General features: G+C 27.4%; 1 protein-coding gene across 3 annotated transcripts in view; it reads right to left on the bottom strand.

Annotated features, from left to right (window-relative positions):
* Positions 1-27,915, bottom strand: part of LOC123294610 (sodium-independent sulfate anion transporter) — a 31,867-nt gene that overhangs the window by 389 nt on the left and 3,563 nt on the right. The window contains exons 1-10 of one of the 3 annotated variants that reach the window (XM_044875695.1): positions 10,416-10,475; positions 6,230-6,352; positions 5,301-5,554; positions 3,018-3,210; positions 2,591-2,811; positions 2,329-2,521; positions 1,253-1,420; positions 1,015-1,176; positions 803-943; positions 578-723 (exon numbers count right to left, since the gene is read on the bottom strand). In XM_044875695.1, the coding sequence (XP_044731630.1) occupies positions 578-723; positions 803-943; positions 1,015-1,176; positions 1,253-1,420; positions 2,329-2,521; positions 2,591-2,811; positions 3,018-3,210; positions 5,301-5,554; positions 6,230-6,344 (1,593 nt within the window). In that variant the 5' untranslated portion in view covers positions 6,345-6,352; positions 10,416-10,475. Of the gene's footprint in view, positions 1-577; positions 724-802; positions 944-1,014; positions 1,177-1,252; positions 1,421-2,328; positions 2,522-2,590; positions 2,812-3,017; positions 3,211-5,300; positions 5,555-6,211; positions 6,353-10,415; positions 10,476-27,915 lie in introns of those variants that run through there. The other 2 variants (XM_044875693.1, XM_044875694.1) reach the window with 2 other exon arrangements.

The following is a 27,915-nucleotide window of genomic DNA, read 5'->3' on the forward strand; positions in this document are numbered from 1 at the left end:
GATTCAGTTTGAAAACAATTTCGAAAAGAAAGTCATAAACTAAATCATAAAGGATTTTTTAATATTTGAATTTCTAAGGCGTCAAGTAAACTCCATCTTTGAATTGTTTGGGTCAAAATTGTCTGGGCCTTATCTAAATCAGAAATCAAAAGTTTTCTCCATTTGTTTGCATATTTTAGAAGAGATACGAACCTTGAAAGAGTTTGAAAAAATCATTTATCAACATTTTATTTCAGAATTTAATAAAGTATGTATATTGACGATGATGAATTATGTCCCTTTCTACTTTATTTTCTACTACTTTCCGTTTATGAATTATGGCCTTAAATTGTAAATGAAATTCAATATCCCGGAATATCAAATAAACTAGATTTTTGCTCTTTTTGGATTTCATTTACTTCAGAAAATTCAAAAAATCCAATTGACTGAACTACGATTTCTATATGTTTAACCATTTTGGGAGTAAATTAAAATCGAAAAGACCTTTCGTTAAAGTATATAACTGCCGTAAAGAACACGCCTGTTTTAAAAAGAATTGACTTATTCTCAAAAGAGATTTAATATTAAAAATACGTACCACTAAATTTTCGATAGTAATCTTTGGTCTTGCTGCATGATACAAAATGAATATAATATTTACACCAACTCCCACCAAAATTCCCATTTCCAATGGGAATATTAAACATGATATAAATGTAGCTAATCCTGGTATTAAATCACTTTCTGCAAAAGAAAAACACGATTTTTGTTAATTAACATGGAATTAACTATTGCAAACTTTAATAATTAAGAAAAATCTTACTTTTTGTTCGCCACATTGGTTTTACAACTTTTACTTCAACCATGAAAATAACGGCAGCTATAATAACTGCAGCTAATGCAGCTTTTGGAATGTAGGAAAAATATGGTGTGAAAAACATTAAAGCACCAATTACCAATAAACCTAGAATAAATTTAAGTTTATTAGTTTATGGAATCGAAAGGAACTTGAAAACTATTGGAACATAAATTTACCTGTATAAAGTCCACTTAATGGTGTTCTTACACCACTGGAATTAATAACTGCACTACGTGATAATGATCCAGAACCAGGGAATGCTTGTACAAATGAATTACCAAGATTGGATAATCCAACAGCAATTAATTCCTGGGTTGCATCAATTGTTTTACCATTAGCTAGAGAAATTAAATAAATAATTAGAATTCTTTTGATTTATTAAGTATAAAATAATAGAAAATATCGATTACTTACCAAAAGCTTTACAAACGGAAATATCTTCTAATAAAGCCACCAAGGGAATTACGATAATGCCAGATCCTAGTTGAGCACACATATCGTATAAGGTCATTAAAGTACCACCCTCTGTTTCGTAGCTAAATATTGGCACTTTGAATTCTGGTAAACCAGGTGGAATATAGCCTAAAAATAAAAAAAATTGCTTGGATTAATTCATCGAATAAGAGTAAAATTACATTTCGACTATTAGATAAAAACTCGAGAGCAGGAAAGTTGCATTAATTTTTTTTTCGCCACTTTATATATAAATGAAAGAATAATTCATCTTTAGTGTATTTTATGTAATTTTTTTTAATTGAATATTTTCATTTTTTTATTAATTATTAATAAATAATAGTTATATTTATATTTTTTATTTTATTATTAAAATAGTTATATTTTTGAATAAATAAAACGGTAGTGACGTATGAGGCAGTGAGCCAATCGTTTTCTATGGAAATTTACGTTATAATATAACGAAAGCGAGCTGAGAGGCAAACTATTTATCATTATTCATGTTATTTTATCATCAATCCGTGCGATGGCGTTACAAAAGCGAGGTGTTGACGTCACTGCCGTTTGAATTTATAGTTTAGAAAAACCATTTTTCAATTTTAAAATTACATGCAAAATCAAGTAAAAAAATTTTATTAGAAATATGATTAGCCACACGTCAAAATTTCAAAGAAATGTTTTTAAATTCTTAGCTGTTTGTTATCTAGTTTCCACATAAGCTGATTGTAGAACCTCAAGTTGTCTTGAACAGAAAAAAATGTGCCCTTTATCAAAAGATCTAAATGCAAAAGCAAGGCTTTAGATTATTACAATGCGAAACCTATTATTTAAGACCCACCCCGAAATAAGGCTTTAGATTATTATAATGATTCTTGGAAATATATTTTTAATCCCCGGCTAAAAAAGAAGTGTTGTAAGTTTATCGTGTGTATCTGTGTGTCTTCTCGTAGTAGCTTCTAACCGGATGAACCATTTTCGATTTTTTGTTTGAAAGTTAAATTTCACTTGTTATTATTTTAATCTTTTTTTTCACTTACCAATTATTTTAAATGGTGCATCGCCTGCCATTGTATAAAAATATCCCAAAAATCCACAAAATATAACCAAAATAGCGTTACGTGATGTTCCAAATAACCATAATGACTTGTTAATAATTTTTGTTCGTGTCTTAATTACACCAATTGGGAAACCTTCATCGTCAGTATCTTGAATTTGGATATTAGCAACCAGCTAAAATAAAAAATTCCTTTAGAAAATAAAATTCTAAAACAAAATAATTGAATAAAAAAAAATATTTACCCTTAAAATTAATAAAATCACAATACATGTGCATCCAACAAGCATATCCCACATAGATGTGTTATGGATGTCTTGAGAAATGGAGATCCACATTTGAACAAATGTACTACCTTTGGCTGTAATTCCAAGTATATCTTTTACTTGCGATGTAATTATAATTAAAGCTACAGCAGATGTAAATCCAGAAGAGACAGGACCAGAGACAAAATCAATTATAAAACCTGAAACGAAAAATTAAATTTGTTATTAACATCCAGGAAAAGTTTTCTAAAGAGTATGCCATTGCAATTGTCCGTTTTAAATAAAAAATGCCCGAAAAATAAGTTTCGGTCACCATTTTGTAGACTATTGACTTTTAGAATTTGTGTTCGAAGCCAGTAAAAGTGTTTGTTCAAAAGGTGTGAATAGCTCAAAAAAATTTAATTACCTAAGCCTAGTACACCCATCAGAACCATCACGATCCCACTTAGAAAACATAATAATACCGCATTTTCCACTGACCCTTGAATTGATTGATACGTTAACAAAGAAATAATAGCCGTTGGTCCCATAGGAATATCTTTACAACTTCCAAAAATTATATAAATCATACATCCAAGAAACGAACCATATAATCCATACTGCAAAAAAAAAAATTACTAAATTAATAATTTTTTAATAATCACCTCCGTATATAGAATCCTATTAATAAAGTGTGGATTGTCGATAAAATAAAATAAAATTCATGACATAATTGAGCGTTGGTCCGGAAATTAGACCATTGATCCGAAAACTAAAAGGTTGACAGTTCGATTCTCGCTCGGACGTAAATTTCTTTATATCAGTATTAATTTTAAAAATATTTTTTAAAAAAATGACAACTATTACAAAACTTTTATTGATTGTAAAATTTTTTATTCAAGGTATCAAAAGTAATTATTAGAATTATTGCAAATAAAAAAATTCTATACAAATACCAAAAAATTTGTTAATCTATTATAGTTAATATCCTTAATAAATAAAAGTTATTTTATCTTAAATAGGGATTATTTTCAAGAGTAATTAAAACACAGGAAATTAATTTATTGTTGTCTATTAACAGAAAAGAATTATTTGCACATTACACGTGTGGAATTTCCGAATATAGCTGTAACAAGTTTCTACAATGAGATATACAGATAAATGAAATTAAATATAAATCTTGAAAACTACAATATATTTAAACAGATTTACCGTATCGTTAAAAATGAATTTCACTCATTATTTCATACTAGATTGATATCCGTCCGCTTCACTGGGCTTAAAAGTAAAAACCACTGCTTTAAAGCCTCAACCCTCTCTTGATACACACAGTTTTCAATTTTGTTAAATATAAAATAGTCATAATTCATTGAGTATATCAGAATAGTTGGCCATGATTTGTTTAGCATTTATTATTTTAAATTCTTACAGAATTCTTTAATTTAAGGTTCAAAATGATGATCATAGATCTACTCCATCTATAATCCTCATTTTAAACCATAAATTAAAGATTTCTGTAAAAATTTAAAAAATGGTTAATGTCAAATTAAATTAAATTTTTTTATTTTTTTTAAATATATTTTTATAAATTATAGTTCATGTGTTAGTCTGATATATCAGCTATATACAGTTTCTGTATATAGCTATGCTGTAGCTATGCTGTAGCTATGCTGTACAGTTTCATTAAAATGAAACTCTAGTTTTAGCGTGAAAGCGTAACAAACAAACAAACATGCTTACTTTCACATTTATAATATGTAGGGATCAATGGTTACGGATGGAGAAGTTATCGGAAAATCTTTCAAGGATTTAGTTTCGCCTAATTGCTGGAAAAGCTACTACGATAAGGTAGTGTTATGTTTAAAAAATGGCTCATTTCAATCGCGCATTGAAAGATATCGAAACATTTAGTTGCTACACTCGTTTATAACAGGTACGTTTTTTTGTTATAAATAAATTCTGTAGTTAGTTTTAATGGCCTAGGTTTTGGCAAACTCACAAGAGAGTTTCAAAGTTCTGTAATGAGTAAATATCTTTATCGAGATATTTAAAAAAAAAATTATTGCTCTCAATCTCATGTGGTATTTTAACATAATGACAAAGCGACGAGGAAAAATTTGCTACTTATACAAATTATTTTCAGATTTGTTTAATTTTCCTTGTTAAAATTGATTTTAAATTATATACATAAATAGATAAAGGATATTTATTAACATGCAGGTGCATTAAAATACCTCGTGGTATTTTTTAATAAAGCTTTATCACATGACAACTTATGGAAAAGCACTGATTGAATTTACTTTATTGAAAAACTTTCCGCTTAGTTAATAAAAATCTAATTTATTTAAATAACAAAACATTTATTATCTTAATTTCCGCCTCCAATAGAAGATGAGAGCCTATATCAAGCCTTAGTCTACGTGAAGCTACACTGTAAGAAATTATTTGTGGATAACACTATGTCAGTTTCGATGGGGGGTCAGGCCCATACTGGTTATCGGTACCCACAATACTTCTGGTGGATAGCCTTATTTAATACTGTAATATTACTTATGCTAACATAGATAATATACCATACCATCATTGTAGTAAACGCCATACATTTCTTACCGTGTACTCGCACTCTAACAGCCATATGGAAATTTGAATTTTAAAGGGAATTCGGAGATTTATCATCTACTTATTTGACAAAAACTATCTTAATTCTTACCTGTGGTGGTAAACCCGCAATATTTGAATATGCCAACGATTGTGGTATAACAGTTAAACCAACAGTAATACCCGCTACTAAATCACCCACAGCATCTTGTCCATTATATTTTGGTAACCATGTTAAAATCGGTAAACGTCTATATAACATTTTCTTCGTTAAACCACTTTTCGCTTTTTGTGTCGCCCATGGTACCATTGCACGTAATCGTTCACTTGTCGTGCTACTTTTTCGACGATCATTATTTTCAATTACTAGAAAGAAAATTTAGATTTGATATTTTAATTTATTGGTTTTGGTAGATTTGCATTAATAATAATTATTAAATACAAGCTATACGTTGCTATTTAGTTATGAACAAAATATATAATCTTCGATATTTTTTCACAATTTCTTTTATTTATTTATTTTCTTATTGTGCAATTTTTCGGCAAAAAATAGGCATTAACGAATTTCGAAAATAGCATTTGATATTAGCTCATATCTAAAAAATTGAGAGTGGAACAGAATAGAACGATTTATTTGCGAAGATACAAGTTCATAGAAATTCGTGCTTTAAATAATCTAATTTTTTTTGTAAATAGTGAAAGCCTCCTAAAAAAATCTTCGTATTTATTGTGATTTATTATGTACATTTAAAGCATTTATTTTCTTGCGACGGTTAGGTGAAAATTAATTCCATTTTCAAGCAATACAGTTTTTACAAATATTGTAAAAACTTATGGCCTCAGAATGTTTCAAGTCTACACCGTAACATTCAAAATAAACACTCAAATTTATATCGGGATTTATTTCGTACAAAAAATTACAAATCATAAGAATAAAGTTTATTGCAAGATTTTTTTAATATTATTAAAACATGCGCATGCATTGTTAAGAGAATTCTAACTAAGTTTCATCATGACACTTACAAATAAAATCATTACTACCATGTAAACCGCCACTGATTTCTTGATTTAAATTCGTATTGGAACCATTGTATTCAGGATTTGTATAACATCCTCCCGTTCCACCATTTAAATTGACATGATTGCCAGCCCTCATTTTGCAATCTAAAACCAAAAAGGAAAATTTAATTATTAAAACAATTAGGAACTATTTAAATATTCAAAAATTGTGTTTCAGTAGGAATGAGTTTTTTTTCTGGCGATTTTTATCATGTAAATAATAGTAGAATTATTTTAAAATTCTAAAAATACCTTACGTTAAGCCGTTTAATAGTAAATTTTGTAAAAATTTTAGCCGTTTTAACAGTAATTGCAATTAGGTTACAAAAAAAAATTTAATTGATAATTATTAATATTTTGTAATTAAATAAAATGATTTTTATGTTCTCATTATCTAAATAAACATAAGATATAACTGTTAATTAAGACATTTAATTACTATTGATTGATAATCGATGTCATTTTTTTCATTTTAATTAGGTAATAATATGGGTGTGAAATATGGAATATGGAATAGTCTTGAACCTTCTAATAATTAGTTTATTACTTTTGGTTAAAAAATACAAATCTTATTTTTTGTTTCAGTATAAAATTATCTTATAAAGATACAAATTTTTGGTAAAAATTTTGGTGACAAAACAAAAGAAATTTATGTTTTATTCCGAAATAAGCGTAATTTTTCGAGCGGATATTTTATTTTATATAAAAGTTGATTATATTTAAAAATAAAATTTTAAGTATTTTCTAGTCTAGTTAACCTAGTTATTCGATCCCTCTGCGATTATGAGAGTTCAAAAACCACTCTAAAAGACAAATATTATACTAAATTCATGACCAAAATCCCATGTCAGTCTAAAAAGAATGTCAATTAATAATCCTAGCAGACATTCAGGTTTACTCACTGTTCTGTTAGTTTTATTAACAAAGAAAATCAAGGAATATTAAATTATTTTTTGCATTACTTTCTTTAACTGAATCACATGATATTGATAGAACAAAAATTAATAAAAAAAAAAAATTTAATAATAATAATAAATTTTTGTAAATTAATAACTGTATACATTACTTTTTTCTTTAGTCACATGTTCTTTAGCCAAAACATTAAACAGTAATTTAAAAAAAAAAAAAATCTTTTTCCTATAAGACGAAAGATTTTTAAAAATTTTACACATAAAACTGTTTTTATTTTTTTTATATGCAAATGAAATGGGATATTTTTTTGTATTAATTCACTTTAAAAAGAGTCATGTGATTTTGATCGAGTACTTACATAGTAACAAAAAAAAAATAACAAGAATAAATTTTTTAATAAATTAAATAAATAATAAATAAAGTTTTTATATATAAAAAACAATTGTGTTTACATTTTATTTCCTCTTTTTAAGTCACATGATTTCTTTGCCTAAAAATTAACTAAATATAAACTTTTATTAAAAAAATATGTTATATTTTTATTAATAAATTATGATATATAAATTATAATACTAGTGCCAGACAATTATTTAAGAGGACGATAATTGATAAATAATAAATAGTTAAATACACAAATCATTTTCACCAACACTCGAGTGAACAATATGTCCGTTATCGAACTCTTTAAAAAACGATTTTTGGGATGCTTTATTTGATTTTTATACAATTAAAGTTTGGCATCTTACATATTTAAACGAGCAATTCTTGTATATATAATATACTAGCGGACCCGACAGACGTTGTCCTGTACACACGTCTTTTCTGAATTCACAAAATTATTTAGCGGCCCAAACAGACGTTGTCCTGTGGAAACGTAACTACAATTCATTAATACCTATACTACGTTTAGCCTGTCTGCTACACTCATCCCGCTAAACCCCAATTTAACTCCCATTTATTGGACCAGCCTGAGCTTCGACCTTTTGCCTGGTCTTAGGCAGTGGAGCTCGCTGCGCTCGCATATGGCTCTAATAAATGCCTATTGACAATAAAAAATACATAGTACACATAGTAAGTTGTAATATAATGTGATATGATTTATATGCGCTCCCACCATTTAATGAGATTTAACTTTTTTGGTGTGGAACCCTTAAAAACAGTTGTAGTGGACCGAATGGTAAATCTAAACCATTATCCAATCCCCTTGAACTCACACAAAACATTTCATCGAAATCGGTCCAGCCGTCTAGGAGGAGTTCAGTCACATACACACGCACACAAGAAATATATATATTAAGATATACATATATTTATGTATATCAACGATCTTGGAAATGGCTGCAACGATTTTCATGAAAATGAGTATGCAGGAGTTTTTTGGGCCGAAAAATCGATCTAGCTAGGTTTCATTTTTAAGAAACGTCGTTTTATCCGCCTTTTCATGAAAAACTGAAACATACACTGCAAAATAGGACATCTATTGGTGTATATAGGTTCTTGACTTCTATTGGTGTATATCGTATATCGTAGTTGGTGTATATCGAAATAAAGTACATTACCGCGACATTCAAATTGGTATTTATATAGATTTAAACGGTTCTTATATTAGTGATAAAATTTGTGTCTTTTTAACTAAAAATATACCGAGCAAATAGCTCGGTCATCCAGATATTGTATAATTAACAAGGCTTTCTGTAAGATAATTTCTCAGCCATGAAGAGTAGAGAAGAAAAATTTGTATCTCCCTCAAATGCAATGTGGTAATATGGCAAAAGCTATTAAAATATCATTTATGAGGCACTTTGACTTATAAAAATAGTACACAAAAATTGGAAAAAAATTCGTTTGATTTCGAAATAAAAAAGTAGGGAAAAAAGTTGCTATGCGCAACCTTGACAGCCGACTCCAAAATTACCAACCGTTTTAAAATGATTGTCAAATTCTATGCCTAGTCCCAGACCTATATTATTATTATATTGATTATTATTATACCTAGACATTTTTATAATCACTTATTAAATTTTCATTGCCACTGCAAAAGCGCGACCGTAGTACATTATTTATTAAATATATGAGTAAAAAAAACCTATACTTAATGTGAAAAATTTCCCTCTTCACGAAGGAATTTGTGTTAATATATGCTAAGATAGAGGATAACCAGTTTAGTAAAATATATAGGATATTAATAATAATAATAAAAAATTGTAATTTTTTAAATTATGCACTTTGCAAAAAATGTTAATTTTATTTTTTAAATATGTATGCATTCATGAGTAATTATTTGTAACAAACTAAATTCATTTAAATATTCACTTTAAAGATAGGAAAGTTTATTGTTTTTACTCATTTTTTGTTTATTTATCGATGTAAAATTTTTTTACACATTTTCGTGCGTTAATTTTTGTGCAAACATGTGAAAACAAACAATAGACTGAAATAATTGTTGAAATATCATGTATAGACAGTGTTGCTTACGGAATCGTATGTTTGTCATGTAAGAAGTAAAGAAAGATAGCCACTCTTACACACATAGTATATGATATAACAAACAAATACATGCATATTTTTTACGTATAAATTTAAAATATATACAATACTTGTATACAGACTATATAATGTTTCGAACTTAATTTGTGTTGTCACGGGTAAATAGTGATGTTTACGAAAAAATGTTTGAAACAAAAGTTGTTAATTTTTGTAAAAGGAACATTTTTTGTATTCAAACTTTTGTTCTATCTCTAAATGTTTACAAGATGAGTACTGCGGGCCCAAGACTCAATTGCCCTATGTTGTTCGTTTCGAAATCAAATTCACTTTTTATATCCTAATCACGCAATAAAAATTTCAGCTTGATATCTCTTTTCGTTTTTGAGTTATCGTGATCACAGACGGGCAGGCGGACAGTCAGACAGACAACCTGGGACTAAACTTAGTATACCTTGATATGCTTAATAAAAATATAGGTACACTAATTATCACACATTTAATTTTGAATTTGACGAAAGAGAATTTGTTTTTACTTGAGTTCTTTTGAAGATTTATCGATCGCTAACTTAATTCGTAAGTAATACAGGGTTATTTGCACAATGTTAGATTTTTTCAATTGAAGAATTTAAGGAACTCAAAATCAACTCATATTGAATTATATTTTATCAATCAATTGTAACTAGATTTTTAAAAAGAATAAGACCTGCGGACTAATATTTTCTTAAATATAATATTTTCTTTTCAGACAAAAATAAATATGACAACTTACGTAAATTTCAATTGTGCCACTATTCGTTGAATAAATTAAATGAAACACTACGCTTCGTGCCGAAAAAAATATGAAAACTAATAAGTTAATTATGGTACGGTCTAATATAAATGAATTTAAAATCATAATACTCGTCGAAATGTCAAAGTCTTTATCACAATGCGTACAATAGTTTATTTAGCAAATATTGTCTCATTAAATAATTTTAACAATAGTTATATTTTTTAAAATTTATCATGAGCAAATATTTTTTTGAAATTACTATACTTGAAAGGTACAGGGGAAAAACAATCAGAGTCCACTTTATTCAATGTTCCAATCCTCTGGAGAGTCTGATATTACTTTTTTCGTGTACCCTTTATTTACTTTTCAAAATTGTTGGAATCTAAATGATTAATACCCTAACAAATATCTCCGTAGATATTCCAAAGTTTTTATGACAATGTACGATAGATTATTATCAGCAAATATTAATCTATTAAATCATTATCATAAATTATTATTTTTTTTTAAATAAAGTTCATGAAAAACAAATTAATAAGAAATGACCGAAGGATGCGATCTTTATTGTTAGTAATGTAAATTATTGTTGCTTTTATATTAATAAAAAATCGATAAACAAGCTTTCATAATAAACGATTTTCAACATTTGAAGGGTTTATTTCCACCCATTCATGTCGCGTAGAACAAATTTTTTTAATTGCATTTTGCATAAATATGATCAGTTATAAAAAAAAAACAAACTTTTAACAAAAAGAAAACCGACTTCAAAAGAAAAACTTTTCTAAAACAAATTAATATGGACTAAAAAGTACAAAAATAACGATATTATAATGTAGTTAAAATTATTGTTATTTTTGGAGTCGGTGTCAGTCAAGGAAACAACCTGACAGAACAGTTTGCTACATTAGCATTAACACCGACTCCAAAAATAACAATAATTTTAACTACATTATATTATCGTTATTTTTTTTACTTTTTAGTGCATATTAATTTGTTTTAGAAAAGTTTTTTTTTTATTTTGTGATTTTTAGTGAATCTGAAGTACACTAACTAATTTTTCACTAAAAAAAATATAATCGAAATCGGTTGGCGTGATATTGAGTTATTCGTCCTCTTGTCGTGCATATTTAATGCAAATTTAAAACTTTTATGGTTTTCTAATGGATGCCGTTGGAAAAACTGGACCACACGGAAAGCACCAGCTTTCAAATAGATAAAGAATCATCAAAATCGGTTCACCCAGTCAAAAGTTCTGAGGTAACGAACATTCAAAAGAAAAATACTGTCGAATTGATAACCTCCTCCTTTTTTGTCATGTCAAAAATGTGTCAGTAAATATGCTTATTCGATAATTTTGGCTTTCATCTTCTAGTCTAAATTATAGTTTATTATCAACATAATAGTTTATTAACAAAATATTATATTATTAAATAATTATAACAATAGTGAATTTATTTTTTCAATTTAATAAATATACATTTATACATATTTTATGCAAATATTTTTATAAAATTTTAAATGAAGGCATGTTAAATCCACGTGTTGCTGTCAGTCAATCTGACTGTTTTAACACAAATTTTATCAATGATTTATATATTATTTTGTCTTCTTTGTGAATGATTTATTTTACCACCTGTGTATATGAAAAAAAAATTGAATTGAAATATTTACGAATAATTTAATATGAATATTTAATAAAGAAAAATTTAAAATAGATAATTATATTAGAAACTTATTACCACAATATGTTATTATAAACTACATATTATTATATGTTTTTATTATAATAAATAAATAATAAAAATTTATTAAAAAAATTTTGAAAAAAAAGTACTAAAAAGTAAAAAATATTCCCTAAGCAGTTGTTTTTTGAACTATCGGGCGCTGAACATTGAATTTTTCTATTATGGAATTAATATCGAAAGCAGCAGCCCTCCAGAAATCAGTTGCGTTTGTATGGGTTCCGGCTCACCAAGGTATAAATGGAAACGAGTTAACTGACAAAGCGGCAAAGGATTCAATTCTCGTAGAGCTCGATACAAATATATCGCAATCACCCACAGAGATGCTATGAAACTCATCAGATGCAGACTGAAATCACATTGGGACCAACAGTGGCGCAACTTAGGCAGAACCAAGATACACTAGATACGTGAGAGTGTGTTCCCAAATTTGGCAGACGAAACCAAGTTCTGATGACCAGAATGAGAATTGAACACACAAAACTCACTCACTCGCACCTGATAACGAAGACAAACCCAGAGGCATGCCAAAATTGTGGAGCCATACTGACCATTCCACATATAATGGTGGAATGTGAGAGCCTCCACAACAACGAAGACTCGTGGGTCTGTCAAACAACATCAAAGTAATATTTAATAATCAAGAACAATATCTTTGAGCCATCCCCCTTCTTAAAAGTGTGAATTTATTAGATAAAATTTAGCAAATTATTGTTTTGTAAATAGTAGTCTTAATGACCTCGCTGTTAAAAAACGACTTCAAATAAATAAATAATAATAATAATAATTAATATCGACTATTCATTTTTTAGCAAAAAATCTCAAAAGCATACTGACAACTTTATGGGTATTTTCTATTACATTTTATATTCCAGATAACTGCAGACAGGCGAAAACAATTAATTCTACATCGAGCTTCCACCAAAAAGATCGTTTGTAGTTTAAAGTACCATTACCTAGATACGACTTCGTTAATTATCGTTTGTTATTTTAAAATTGGACGAAAAATATTAGTAAAATTGAAAATATAACTAACTGCAAATTTTTTCTCCAAAATATTTCCTCTAATTTTAATTTCAACGAAGATATTAACATTCCAAGTTTTATAATTTTGAAAGTTTTGGGCATAAAATCAAATTACGTATTAAATGCAAATTTATTGTTATTGAATGCAAATATCTACATTGATTTTTCGTCGAAAATTATTAGCCAAGCGTGAATACTTCGGATGAGTTTTGAAGAAGTTAATTAAGTTTTAAGATGTAATAACAAAAAGAATAAATTAAAAAACAGCAACATTCCGAACATTTGTGCACTTGTATATTTTAAAATAAGATTTAAAATTTTCATTTCACTGAACAATAGAAATTTTGATCGGAACTGAATAATTAAATATAATAAAATTGATTGATTTCCATAAAATCAATCTATCAATATTAATATAATAATAACAAGTCTCAATGAACTTTTGCACCCCAATGGCAAATTACTTTATAATAATAAATAAACAATTTAATATTTAATAGACTTATTAATTATATTATTTAATACTTAAACTATAAAATTTTAAGTATTTTGTTTACTGTTAGTCATTATATGTACATACATCATATTAAATAACATTTCTTGACTTTGATCATCATGATTCATGCTTGAACATACCTACGAATAAAATGGCACGAAGGCTTCTTATCATTTGATTTGAATTTAAAATTTTTGTTGCTGTATAGTGCCCTAAAACAGTTGAATATTTTCCAAGCCCCCAAAAAAGAGGTCGCCGTAAACTTTAATAGAGAGAAAAATTATAAGAGAAAGTTGACCTAGATCCGTTTTATCATCTAACAAGGGAAAACAAACAAATGACTGAGTTAATTGTTGAAATACCATGTATTGATCACTCTTTCACATTTTATATTTAAACTTCTGTTCTATCTCTAACGGTTTACAAGTTGAGTCTTGCCCGCCTAACTGTTCATTTACGAACTCGACCTCAATTTTTACGTCTTGAACACGCCATTAATTTTCAGCGCCACAATTCAGCTAGGTATCTCTTTTCGTTTTTGAGTTATCGTGTCGACAGGCAGAAAGAAAGACAGACAACCGAAAATGGTCTAGTTAGGTGATTTTATACCAAAATTTTGTTGGTAGCATTAACATTTTTAAGCGTTACAAACTTGGGACTAAACTTAATATACCTTGATATATATTTGGAATAAAAAGTGCTCAACTTATACTTGTAATACTCTAGACATTTCCATAATTTAATATAATTTCCAAGAAATCAAAGTAATAAATCTTTTAAAATTGTCATACAAATTTGTCATACATAATAAAGTAAAATTGACAAATTTAATAAATAAAAATATTAATAATAGAGTCTATATAAATTATATTGAATTTTTTGCAAGATAACCATGATAGATCGCCTTGAGCTAGAGTACACCTCAAAATGTGTATTAATATTATATATCACTTTTATAATGTCTGTTTTTACACACCATTCATTATTTTATGATTAATTATGAATAATAACTATAACAAATGATATTTATGTACTTATTTATTTATTTATTTTTTAAGAAAACAGGAATCAATAATCAATACGCCAAGGTTTATTCACACGCTATAGCACCGAATTTATAAAAACTGGGTCCGTAGGACCCATCTTGTAAGCAGTTAGAGATAGAACAATAGTTTAAACAAAAAAATATTCCATGTACAAAAATAAACAACTTTTGTTTGAAACATTTCTTCGTAATCATCACTGTTTACCCTTTGTTGGCACAAATCAGAGGCAAATTATATCGCATTAATAATAAGGCAATATATGTTCTGTGTGACTATCTAAGAGTGGCTATCTTTCTTTACTTACATGACATAAAGAACAAACGATTTCGTAATAAACACTGTGTATTCATGGTATTTCAACAATCAACTCAATCAATTGTTTGATCTACTATTAGCAAAAAATTTGAAAATTACTAGATGTTATTATCATAAAGGTTAATATTTACGAAGAAATTTACGTTTTAATGGTCAAAAATAAAATTTATTGTTTTAGCGTCTTAGGTTAATAGTAGCCACAGCTAATTAATTTTTTTTTTTAAGTTAAATTTAAAAATATAAATAAAAATGAAATATCATAATAAATAAAAATTGATAATAACATTCACGTGAGATAAAGTAAAATAAATTACGCTAGCGTGTCACTAAACACGATAAGTGTATCTAAATAAAGATATCTGTACAGCAATCGATCGATGTCAAATAATGTGCGTATATATTTATAAATAAATAGGTAAGTAATCTCTCCCATGTAGAAACGAATTTTTTTTGCAATATTTTTTTTACTGCCGCATATTATTGAAAAATAACTGGATTACCTTATGAATGAATGATATTATCTGGTCATTTGTTAATGAACGGCATATACTGTTCATATTACTTATTATTAACTACCCGCAAGGTAGGCGTTAAGTCGTTTGTCAAATGAATCAATATTGATTTTTTAATTGATTATAAATTGACGATTTTCCGGAAATAAATATTTGAAATCAAAATTACATTCTATAATTTTAAATGCTTTTAAAATTTGCTTTTTTGGAAACCTACAACAAGAATAACTTTTGGCAAGAAAATAATTTCTAAAGAGTAAGCTATTAGATGAAACTAACCGTCAAAATTTAAGATAATTTGATAATCTGATAATTAAGTACAAAAAGCTAACAACGATTGTAATCTGTTCATTTTCATTTTAAATGAGAGAAATGATTATTTTAAAACTCGCATCCTTTTAAAGACTTGATATCTAAAGGCTCAGTTGGTTAAAGCAAAACCAATTTCGTTCGCGGTATGCCTAGGGTAGCGGGCTCGATTCTTGTCGTCATAACAAATTAATTTAATTAATAGTAGTGATGGGTTGGTGTAGTGCATGGTATATGCATGAAGGAGGTGAACTCAGCGAGGAGCTAATTAATGAAATTATCAGTAGAAAAGGTGGTAATACACATAATGCTATTACAATGGGCCTTATGGCCTAAGTGTGTCCCTCGTGGACGGCTAATATAAACTAGCGACTCGACATAATTAAAAATTTATGGTACTTACTCAATTGACGTAAAAATTGATATATCTACTATTAAGAATTTTAAAATTTTAGTAAATTTAAGAAATGACAGTGAAAACAAACAATTGACTGAATAAATTGTTGAAATAACATGTACAGACAGTCTTGACTACACAATTGTTTATTTTTTTACATCATGTAAGTAAAGAAAGATATTCACTCCTCTTCCACACAAATTACAACATGTGTACATATTACATACCATTTGTTCCTAACCTAATTTGCACCTTAACGGGTAAACAGTGACGTATACGAAAAACTATTTCAAACAAAAGTTGTTTATTTTTTATGAGGAATATTTTTTACAAATAAACTTTTGTTCTACCTCTAACGGTTTACCAGATGGGTCCCACGGACCCAAGACAAACAGCAACATTGACTTATGTTGCTCATTTACGAAATCGATCTAACTGTTTAAGTCTTAAGTACTCTATAAAAATCAGCTCGATATCTCTTTTCATTTTTGAGTAATCGTGATGACAAACGGACAGACAGAAAATAGACATGCAGACAACCGGAAATGGACTAGTTTCGTGATTTTATGAACACCTATACCAAAATTTTGTTCATAGCATCAATATTTTTAAGCGTTTCAAACTTGGGACTAAACTTAGTATACCTTGATATATTTCATATATACATGGTATAAAAGCTAAAAAGGGTTCGAAATCAGAAAATTGAAGCAAACTTCAAAAAAACTCTTTTGACATGCAAATGGACAGACTAAAACTATTTCCAGCTTTCTCCAATCTAATTAGCTTACAAATAGTTTATTGATTGGCCTATAAAAGCAATATATGCAAATTTGAATCTATAAACAACAACATTATTAGTAGGATTATTATTTTTGTCTAGGCACTATTTTATCAGTAGCGTAGGTAGAATTTTAATATATTTGTTTAACAAATTATTAGTTGTTTATCTAATTCAATTAAAATTTATCTACATTATTTTATAAAGGTGTAAATAATATTAATTTACATTGTTAGCTATTATATTATTATTATAAGCACATGTTAGTTATTGTAAACACGTTTAACCTGTAATAATATTTAAAACAAATAAACAAGTCATATTAATAATAATTATAATCTATTAAAATAATTTATTAATATATATAATAATAATAATAATAAAAAGACATTGAAATATTAAATATTATATATTTTTTAAAATTTCAATTAGAAATAAACTTGAATTTATTTGTAAATTATATTTAAGAAAATTCGTCAGAAAATTTTTTCATTCTAGATTTAAGGTAATTTGCTGAAAAACAATTTTTTTTCTGATACTACAACTTATAAGAAATATTATCGGAAAATGTAAGTCTTAAGGAGTAAAGTTTACCCAGTTATAGACAATTAAGTTTTCTGGCGCTTTTATTTTTAACACGCTTTAATTAGCTTCATACGTATGTTAGTATGTTAGTATATGTAACGGAAACTTGAACATGATTTTGATTCCCTTCAAAACGTCGAATTAACTCTAAATGACATATTTATCAAGGATTGATGACAATACAATAATAAAATAATTTTATTTGATTATCCTGATCAGGATTTTCAGGATTAACGATTTCCATATTTGAAATTATATACATTTATTTGCGCTCCCACCATATTTATACTGAATTTTGGTAAATAAATAATAGTCTAAAAAAATAAAAAACACAAAATAATAATAGTTAAAAAAAATTAAAAAACTTAAAAACTTAAACTCGCTAATTAAAAAACACGCTTTTCTAACCAGCTAAACTAAAAGTAAAAAATAATTTCTTTAAATTCAAAAAAATCTATCGTAAAAAAGCGTGGGGTGCTTTCTAAGATATTTTAATTTGACTTTTCTTTTACCAATATCTGTACATAAAATATTTACAATAACTGAAATTTAGCACGCCACGCTTTTTAATGAAAAAAAAATTATTTTGAATTTAAAGAAATTATTTTCTAGCTTTTTTTCTCAAAACATTTTTTCTTTTAAGTTGGTAGTGAAATTTTCTAGAAACCCTTCGTAATAATATAAATCAGCCCATAACTCAAACAAAAATTACCAGAATGTTAAATAAGTAATCCTCGATAACTAATCACAATCCTTTTTTACACTCCTAACATAACAACTGTTCTAGTTTCCACGATAATCATTCGAGAAAAAAAGTTTCCTTTTTATTCAACATCTTTATTTCATTAAATTGACAATAATTTCAAAAATTGAATTTATTAGATTTAGAATAGTTTCAAATATTAAATGAAATACATGTCGATTTCCATATTTGGTAAAAAAACTAAAACAAAAAACCAGAATAAAATGTCGGATTACCTAGTTCATGATGTCAACAAAATGAAGATAATAAATATTTTTTTAATATTATTGTTTCCAGAGGCGGACTATTCATAAGACAAAGTAGGCACAATCCTCAAGCGCGTCTAATTCATATAATTTCTGCAGAAATAGAATATTTAGTAAAAAAAAGGGAAAACAAACAATTAACTGAGTTAATTGTAGAAATACCATGTATAGACAGTGTTTATTACGGAATCATCTGTTTTTTCACGTCGTATGAGTAAAGAGAGATAGCCAACCATAAATACATGTCACATACACATGACTGGTATTCCCATATAATACATACAATACAATATTCGAAAATAATTAGCGTCCTCACGGGTAAACAGTGAGGTTTTCGAAAAAATGTTTCAAACAACTGCAGTTGTTTATTTTTTCACCAGGAACATTTTTTACCATTAAACTTTTGTCCTATATCTAACGATTAATAAGATATGTCCTAAGGACCCAAGAACCAATTGACCTATGTTGCTCGTTTACGAACTCGACGTTAATTTTACGACCTGAACACGCTGTAAAAAATTCAACTTGATATTTTTTTTGTTTTTGAGTTATCGTGATGACAGACGGACAGACAGATAAACAGACGGACAACCGGAAATGAACTAATTAGGTGATTTTATGAATACATATACCAAAATTTTGTTCATAGCATTAATATTTTGAAGCGTTACAAACTGGAGACTATACCTTGATATATTTCATATACAATGATCAACAAGCCTTGAAACTCTCAACATAGTCAGAATATAGAAAAAACACAAGGAGGACACGGAAGAGAAAGCTTACAGCAGATATGAATCTGCCGAAGATATTACTTCTTCATTATCTGGTCGCGAAACATTCAGAGTGACAGTATTTCTAGTAATTATAAAAAGACTTGTGTTGTGATTGAACTTCAAAGGACGCGAGAATTTTACAGCAGTTTTTACAGTAAATATTCGTTTTTATCGATAAATTCTGGTGGTTTAGAAAAGTAATTTTTGATTTATTTATAACATTTGATGAATGTACATTCTTATTTAATAACGATAATTCGAGCTCGAAAATTGCCTCGAACTATCAATGCGATTTTACAGGATCTAAGAAAGTAAGAAATAGAGAACTTGAAACTATAGAACTAAGAAAAAGATCTTTATTGATAGATTATTATTACGGGAAGCGACAATTTTTGAAAATTTCTACGAGCGGCAAAATTTCTTAACCCGTCTCTGATTGTTTCATATAATTAGCAAATAAATAGACATCATGACTTGGAATTACCTTGACAATCAAGTTTATTCACCGTATATACCTAGTGCATAGTACAACTACTATAATCAATAAATAAATTTATACCGACTGCTTCATTTCTCTGAGATAATCACTTCCATTAATGAAAAAAGTTGTAAAGAACAGGACCCTTTTAACCATATTGGGAGTGAGGAGCGAAAATCAACCTGCAAACGCATTGGCAATAAAAATTTAGTTCCATTTTTATTTTATTTATAAAATAAAGAAAGGTATATTTTTAAACATTATATTTAATTCTTCTGCCTTTTAGGAAACTATTTAATAATATTGTGTGTTTTAAAATCTACTTTGATTCGATATTTTTTATGGCCAAATGTGTCAATCTATTTTGGAATATGGTTGATCGTAAAAAGTTTCTTATTATTTTCAATTTAAAAAAAGATCCTTCACCTTCTACTACTATCACAGGAAGTGTTAAATGTGTGCGTAAGGATGTTGAAATATTAAGAAACGATGAAATTAAATTATTGGAATAAATCAATATACCTAATTTAACATGCATGGTCTGGTCGTGTTTTTAATTATAAAAAATAAAGACAGCAATTCCAACTCATAAAATATATCTGACCTATTTATAAGGCTTGGCTTGTGACTTTGAGTTTCTGCGTTTTAGGTGGTCAAACATCCCTTGCACCCCCGGTATGCAGTCTCATGTGAGAGACGGTCACGGGAAAGATTTTTTAATTAAAAAAGTAAAAATTTGTTTGGTTTGTTCTTACCAAATCTAGGTCAAGTTCTTTTTCTGTCAACAAAAACTTCCTATCTTAGTCCGAAGTATTTCATAAAAATGATAATATTTCAAGGTGAAAAATGTGTTTGTTATGAAGGACAGGTAGGATATTTTTTAATCGGAAAAATTGTCATCAATTTTAAGAATTTACATATTATATGATAAATAAATTTATCTACCCATGAAAATTTTGTAGAATATAATTTTTCCTGCCGGAACTATAAAAAAATGTGCTTGAAATAGAAATTTTATACGTTTTTCATATTGTAAATCTTTTTCTAAATGTCATTTTTATTCATAGATTTTAGAGGTAAAGTCGTACATAATATGAAAATGACCTTAAAATTTGCAAATACTCATTTATTCAAACGCATATTAGTCTAGTATGTATCAGCAAATCAGATTTGAAAGCTATGCACTATTTAAAAATATCTATAGGTATTTTCAATAGGATATGCAATTTATTAGCCTTCGTCTCTCTTTCCGGGAAGTGTAACAACATCTTTTGTTTGATCGATCCAAGAATTTATTGATAAAGTTTCCAAAAAAATGACGCCGTTTTGGAAATATTGCCTTCAAAACTCTTTAATGCATTTCAAATAGAAAAATTGGTGTCATTGAGACGCTAATCGTTTCTTCCGGTTCCGCCTGAAGTTGAAACTAAACGTCAATAATCAGAACATTAATACTCACCGAATATTTTTCGATACTCGTTCGTCGATATTTACTATACTATATCTGATTCTGAAAATATCAATGATGTATAATAAAAAGCGTATGTCTTTACAAACTTGACCTGCTAATTTTGTAATAATTTATGATGCGATTGGAAGGATTTGGTACAAACTTTTAATTAATCGCCAGACAGATTTTCTTACGTAATCATTAAATCTTTTTTATAATTTAAGACCCTTCATTTAAAGCGGTGAAAGTATTACGTACGCCAATCATTTACCCCTGAACTCTATTATATATTATTTAACCTTGTACTTTTTCAGTAATTAAAAAAAAAACTTGTTGAAGAAACAATAATACTGCAATCATACTCTTTTTAGATTTAAGGTTGATCGAACATTAAGGCAATGAATATTTAGACCAAAATCTGAATTTTTGTTATGATACTCATATGAAAAATAATTAATTAATTAAATAATTTTTGAAAAAAATCTGTCGAAGAGTTTTCATGTACTTAATGATTGAAAATTGGAATTTTAACATTTTCGAGCATGTCGCTTCACCTTCCATAGATTAGAATCGTACATTATTTGTTTTTTTTAAATATTGTGACGAAGAGTTATGTAAATATCTTAATTAAAAAGATAAAAATTCACGAAAATTTTCGTCCGCCAACAAGGACGTAGTCAAAATATGATTATTTATTATTTTTAGTAACTAAATAAATACATAAATCCGATTACTAGTAATGTTAGATGCTATCTAAATTTAAATAATTAATTTTCAATTTTTTTTCTAATCTTTTATCCTACAAAAAAAATATTATTTTCTGCAAATTTTTGTGGTTTTTTTTTTAAAATATTATTGACCGAAGAAAATCATGTTTCTATGTAAAATATTTATAAATGAATTTACTACTTATAGCCAGTATCCTATAATTTTTGGGCAATGTTTTCCGTAACAAACTGGGAGAAATAATAAAAGTAAAAATCAAAAAAATTTTAAAACTTACTAAAAGTATTTTCAGGCAAAAGTTAAAGAAATGATATTATGGATGGCATAAGAACTAGGCTATTTTACGAAAAAGTTGATTTCAAGAAGGCTACTAGATTTTGAATATTTCTTTTCTTAAACAACGCGAAAACAGCTGCGAAATTGTTGATTTTAAAATCATTTGAAGACAATTCTATTTAAAATCATTTTTCATATGTTCATTTAGAAATTGTAATTGCCAGACAAAAATTTTCAAAAAATAAAAATTCTTGAAGAATTAAAAATGCAATATTCGATTAATCCATAGTAGACTGCAGGTAGGATAGCCGGTACCCGATTCAATGATCAGACACATGTCGAGTGTCACTAATGAAGTGGAGATAAAAACAAAAGAGAACAAGACTCACAAGATGGTTTTGTACTTCGACAGATCAATTATAGAATCATATTTAAAAAGATTTATGTTTTCAGGAAAATTAAAATAAATTACTAGCAATAAATTTAAAATACAAACCATTTTATTTGTCAATAGAGGTCAATTGATCGATTACATCCAATAAATGACAAAAAAAAGTTTTGAATTATTTTCAAAAATAAAATCCATCAAAAAATTACCGCTATATTGTGTAGGGTACCTTGTTTAGAAAAAAACCTTGCTTTACTTATGAGTATATCTAATGAAATCAATGGATCGATATTATAGATGAGGGTAGGACGATATGTTTTTTTTTTTAAATAATCTAAGGCAATTATTGAAACTTGTTTGAAAAATTTTGTTTGTCATTAAGACCTTGCAAAAATTATTGATTTTAATAAATATGATCAAAATCAATGACCAAAATATACCTTTGAACAAAAGTACTGAAAAGTAGATTCCTTGAAAACAAAATTCACAAAATAATCTCTATCTCTATATATTATAAATGCGAAAGTAAGCATGTTTGTTTGTTTGTTATGCTTTCACGCTAAAACTAGCGAATGGTTTTTAATGAAACTGTACAGCAATATAGCTGATATATCAGAATAAGACATGAGACATAATTTATAAAAATATATTAATAAAAAAAATAAATTTCAAATTTCTGTAAAAGTAGCCATTTGACATTACTATAAACTACAGATTTCTGTAAAAATAGTCAATATAAAATATTTCACGGCCATTTTTTCTGATATACTCAATGAATAATTATGACTATTATACTTTTAAAAAAATAGAAAACCATACATATATTTTACCTGTGTAAAACAAGCCCTACCATTATTTCGAGTGTTTCGAGTGAAAGGGAATAAGCGATAGCAATCTTTATCAATCTTTAATTTTAAGCCCAGCGAAGCGAGTGGGTTCACTCTAGTATGGAATAAATTTTTACATGATTACTTTTTCTTCTACGAAAATTCTCGTATCTGGGTACGTCCCCGTCAAGGAATTTGATACTTAAAAGAATACAAAGTTTTATGTTTGCCGTTCAATTAAAAATTATTCGATTTCTCTGATAACTTCCCGAACTTACACTTCCAAACAATGCAAATTTTCCCACAGGAAAAATATTTTTCAATTTCGTTTTCTATCGTTAATAAAATTCCAAAACGATTCTGTCCCTGGACAAATCGTGTTTTTCTTCACATAATTAAAATTAATTCTTCATAATCCTTCAAAGCTTTTGATAAACTTGAATATTTACAATTCTATGAATCCAATTTTAAAGGATTTAAAATCGATTAAATTTGTTTTCCTCTAAATTTATTATAGCCAAAAACTTTCCTCTCTTATATTTATTTGTTAATTATTAATCCTTATTATTAGCAAAATTAGCATATGTATTACAAAATCGAATCAAAAGATTAAAAGTTGTTATTTTATAATATTAGATAATCTGATTTAGAATATGCGTCACTAATACCTAATATTGAATTATTACATATCCATGTGATTTTTTTTAACGTAATCATCGATGTTTGCTAATTTTAAATTTTAGCTTATTTTTAGGTGGCTTCTATTTATATAAAAATGTTACGGAATAAATTATAATTTTGATTTTATTGGTTAAAATTTTTATGTAAATATCGAATAAAATTATTCCCAAAGTCTGAATGTTTAACTATTTATTTATTCTAAATCCAAATATTTCCTTCTTAAAACAACTCAAATTGTGTTATTTGTTCAAACATAGAATTTTTCATATTCAAAGAAATAATTTTTCCGTTTACTTATAAAAAAGAACTCCTCGATTTAAACCAATTTTGCCGTACCAATTGTGTACAAAAAGAATTGATGAAATTCAATTTTCATGACGGCAGTATTATTCCAATAATATAGAGGAAAAGCAGGGAATAACTTTTTCACATCCTTTGGGAATCATAAATATCGATCCTGGTTAATGGGTAATAATTTTATTCAGAAAATATATTTTTACCACTATTTTCCTAGACTTTCTCATTACGCTGATTTTTTTACTAAGCTAGTCTAGATTATGATTTATTTTCGTGTTAATCATAAGATGGCAAATAAAGATGATAAAAATTTGAGTCAGACAATAAAAAAGACAAAACAGATGATTCAGGAAGGAATTTCAAATATTTCATATTTTTTCCACTGATTTAATTCTTTATCAAAATGTAAATATTTTCTACATCAAGTACCGTAACAAATACATATTTCTATACAAAACAAAAAAAAATAACGAATTATTTATTTAACATTTATTTAAAAGAATTTTTATTATTCAAGGAACAATAATGATGCAAAATTATTATAATAAATAATAAACTATATGAAGCAATTATTTAATATGCATATGATTACAGTTTTATCTCAATTTTATATGTTACAGTGTTTTTATATCTTTTTCCTATTTTTACTTTCATATGAGCACATTCTTGAACGAGAAAATACGATGCAATACGATAAATTTAAATAAATAATCATGTAGCACGGAGGTCAACCTGCACGGGGATTGGCCTCGAGGAAAATAACATGAAAGATAATATTAAAACAGATGAATTTTCAATGCTAGAATGATCCTAAGCGAAGGTATACTCGATGAAAAGGAGGCATAACTAAACGGCGAAGATTTTAGGAAATTTTTATATTTTACAATAATTTTATATCTTTTCCATATTTTTAACTTCATATAAATATATTTTTCATTACAGTGATACGAAGCTATACGATTAAGTGTAAAAACATTAGACGCGCATAATCAGGTTGCATTCGGATTTCAGTCTTTGTTGGGGCTGGGTCGTGCCGAGTAAACTTACTTGAAGAAGAACAAGACATTAAAACAGATTGCTTTTCAAAGCTTGGTGAAAATAGTCTTGGCATGTGATATGCGTTGAAACGATAAACTCGCTCGAACAGAAGAAAGCAGTCTTAGCATGCAAATGTGGAAATCCTTAGCTGTAGTTATCGTTGCTGAGTAGTAGTTCTTCTCACTTCAAGTGAAATAAAACTAATACTCCATTGCAACAAGGAATACAGTTTTTTAGGTCAACAAGTGGCAATAGCGCAAATTTTCTTTTAATTCACAGATTTCGAGTACAAAGACTGCATTTAGATACCCAAACTTTTTCATCTAACCTTACCTAGCCAACTATAATTCATATAATTTATACATAGATCGCTTTTCTCGGGAGCAAGGAAATAACACATGGTGTAGGACGGTTAAATATTATTCCATTTTTTGAAATAAACATCGTAAAGTAAAACCAATAACGATATGCAAGTCACATGAGTTTGTACAAAAAAAATTATTGTATTATTTATTCATATAGTTGTTAAATAAATAAAAAAATATTATAGATAAGGTAAAGTTTGCGATTCTCATTAATCCTAACACGGTTTTTTGTCATATAGATATCTATTAAAAAAATTCAGGGTTTAAAGTAACCTTCGTGCCTTGAAAACAAAACGTAAACTTCTTTTATGATAGGAAAAGTACTACCAATAATTTAACATAACATAAATTTTTGAGTCCTATGATAAAATTTTCCATTTTAAAAGGCCGTCAACAAATGAAAATATTTCATTTAGACATTAATTACCCTCTATAGACGAGTATAGATTTTGGCTCTGTCGTTCCAAAGTAGATGGGCAAAAAGATCAGAATGTAGGCAAAAAGTGTTTAATGACGTTTACCGCACGGAAACCATTCTTATTTCTATTTATTTTCTTAATTGAAGACCGCCAGGTTTAGTTTGTTGGGTGATTATTGAGAGTTACCGTGATCTTCATAATTTTCTAACCAGATTCTCATAAAAATAATTATGTAATATGAATTCACTTCAGCGTGAAAACACCCATACTACCTGATCTATTAAGTTTTATTTGTTTTTGCTATTAGCCTAATAGTCTAAAAAATTTAATTTGCAAATACATAATATTTATACAGTACGCAGAATAATTCATTTAAAATTTCCCACCAAGGTTTATTTACAGTTTTAAAACAGTATTTTGAATTTTTTTTTGGAACATATTGTAAAACAGTACCTTGAAACCAGTTTTAACTCAACAAAATTGCAATTAGTGTAGTTAAAATTCTTCAAATTTAAATAATTATCGTTAAATATATGTATTTTAGGATATTGCATCTAATTTACCAGCACCACAATTGTATTAGTTGCATTCACGCTTGATTTGATAATTTAAAAAATATGTAAAAATATTTCTTATAAAACTAATTTTGTCAAATTCTTATGCATATTGAGTCAACGGTAGTGCATCAGTTTCTTCAATTTTCTTATAAAGACACATTTTATAAAAACATTTATGCAGCCTTAACCACAAGTATTTTCATTTTCTATCCCTATTTTGTATTATTTTATATTTTGTTGCGCTTTTAGTATTCTAAGATAAGATTCTGGATCGTTTAGTAGAGTTCTCGTTCTAGTTCATGAACTCATAAATATGGAATTTACTGGGAAACAATGGACTCCTTTTCCGTATAATAGAAAGGAATTAACATACAATGGTGGAGGCGCAACGAATGATTAATTTTTTTACAAACAGGAAATTTGAATGCACACACATATCCTGCAAATGTGAGGATTCGTAAAACTAATCAATAAAAAAAAATACAGAAAATCCTTAAGCGGAATCGAAAAACTAAACTCATCAAACGTAGTTGAAAACGTTTTTATTAAGCCATAAATATATTTTTTGGGCGGAAGCCAAAATTCAGAGATAAGAAATTCTTCAAAACGCATGATATATACCTACAACATTTTTTTTTTCGTGATATATTCTTCGAATTCTAAATATTATAATTTTTGAATTTGTTTATTCTCCCTGGTCATTAATTCTAATCGTTCTACTCTACTGATTAAAACAACACGTCATATTATATAGGTAAATATATATCACCCAACAAGGCCAAGATTATTATGTATTCAATAATGTTTCAGTACGTCTGAGAGTTTAAGTTCATTAATAAAATATTTTAATTTAAATAAAAAAAAAAGGTTTAAGAAAAAAAAATTACTCGCTTCCACCATAAATTCAAAAAACAAAAATTAATTATATACACTACAAGTCTTAGATAATACTTGTGCAGGTAACTGAAATCAGTTTATATACTTATAATTCATAACACAGTGATT

The sequence above is a fragment of the Chrysoperla carnea genome, chromosome 3 (assembly GCF_905475395.1).
Source record: "Chrysoperla carnea chromosome 3, inChrCarn1.1, whole genome shotgun sequence".
Lineage (NCBI taxonomy): Eukaryota > Metazoa > Arthropoda > Insecta > Neuroptera > Chrysopidae > Chrysoperla > Chrysoperla carnea.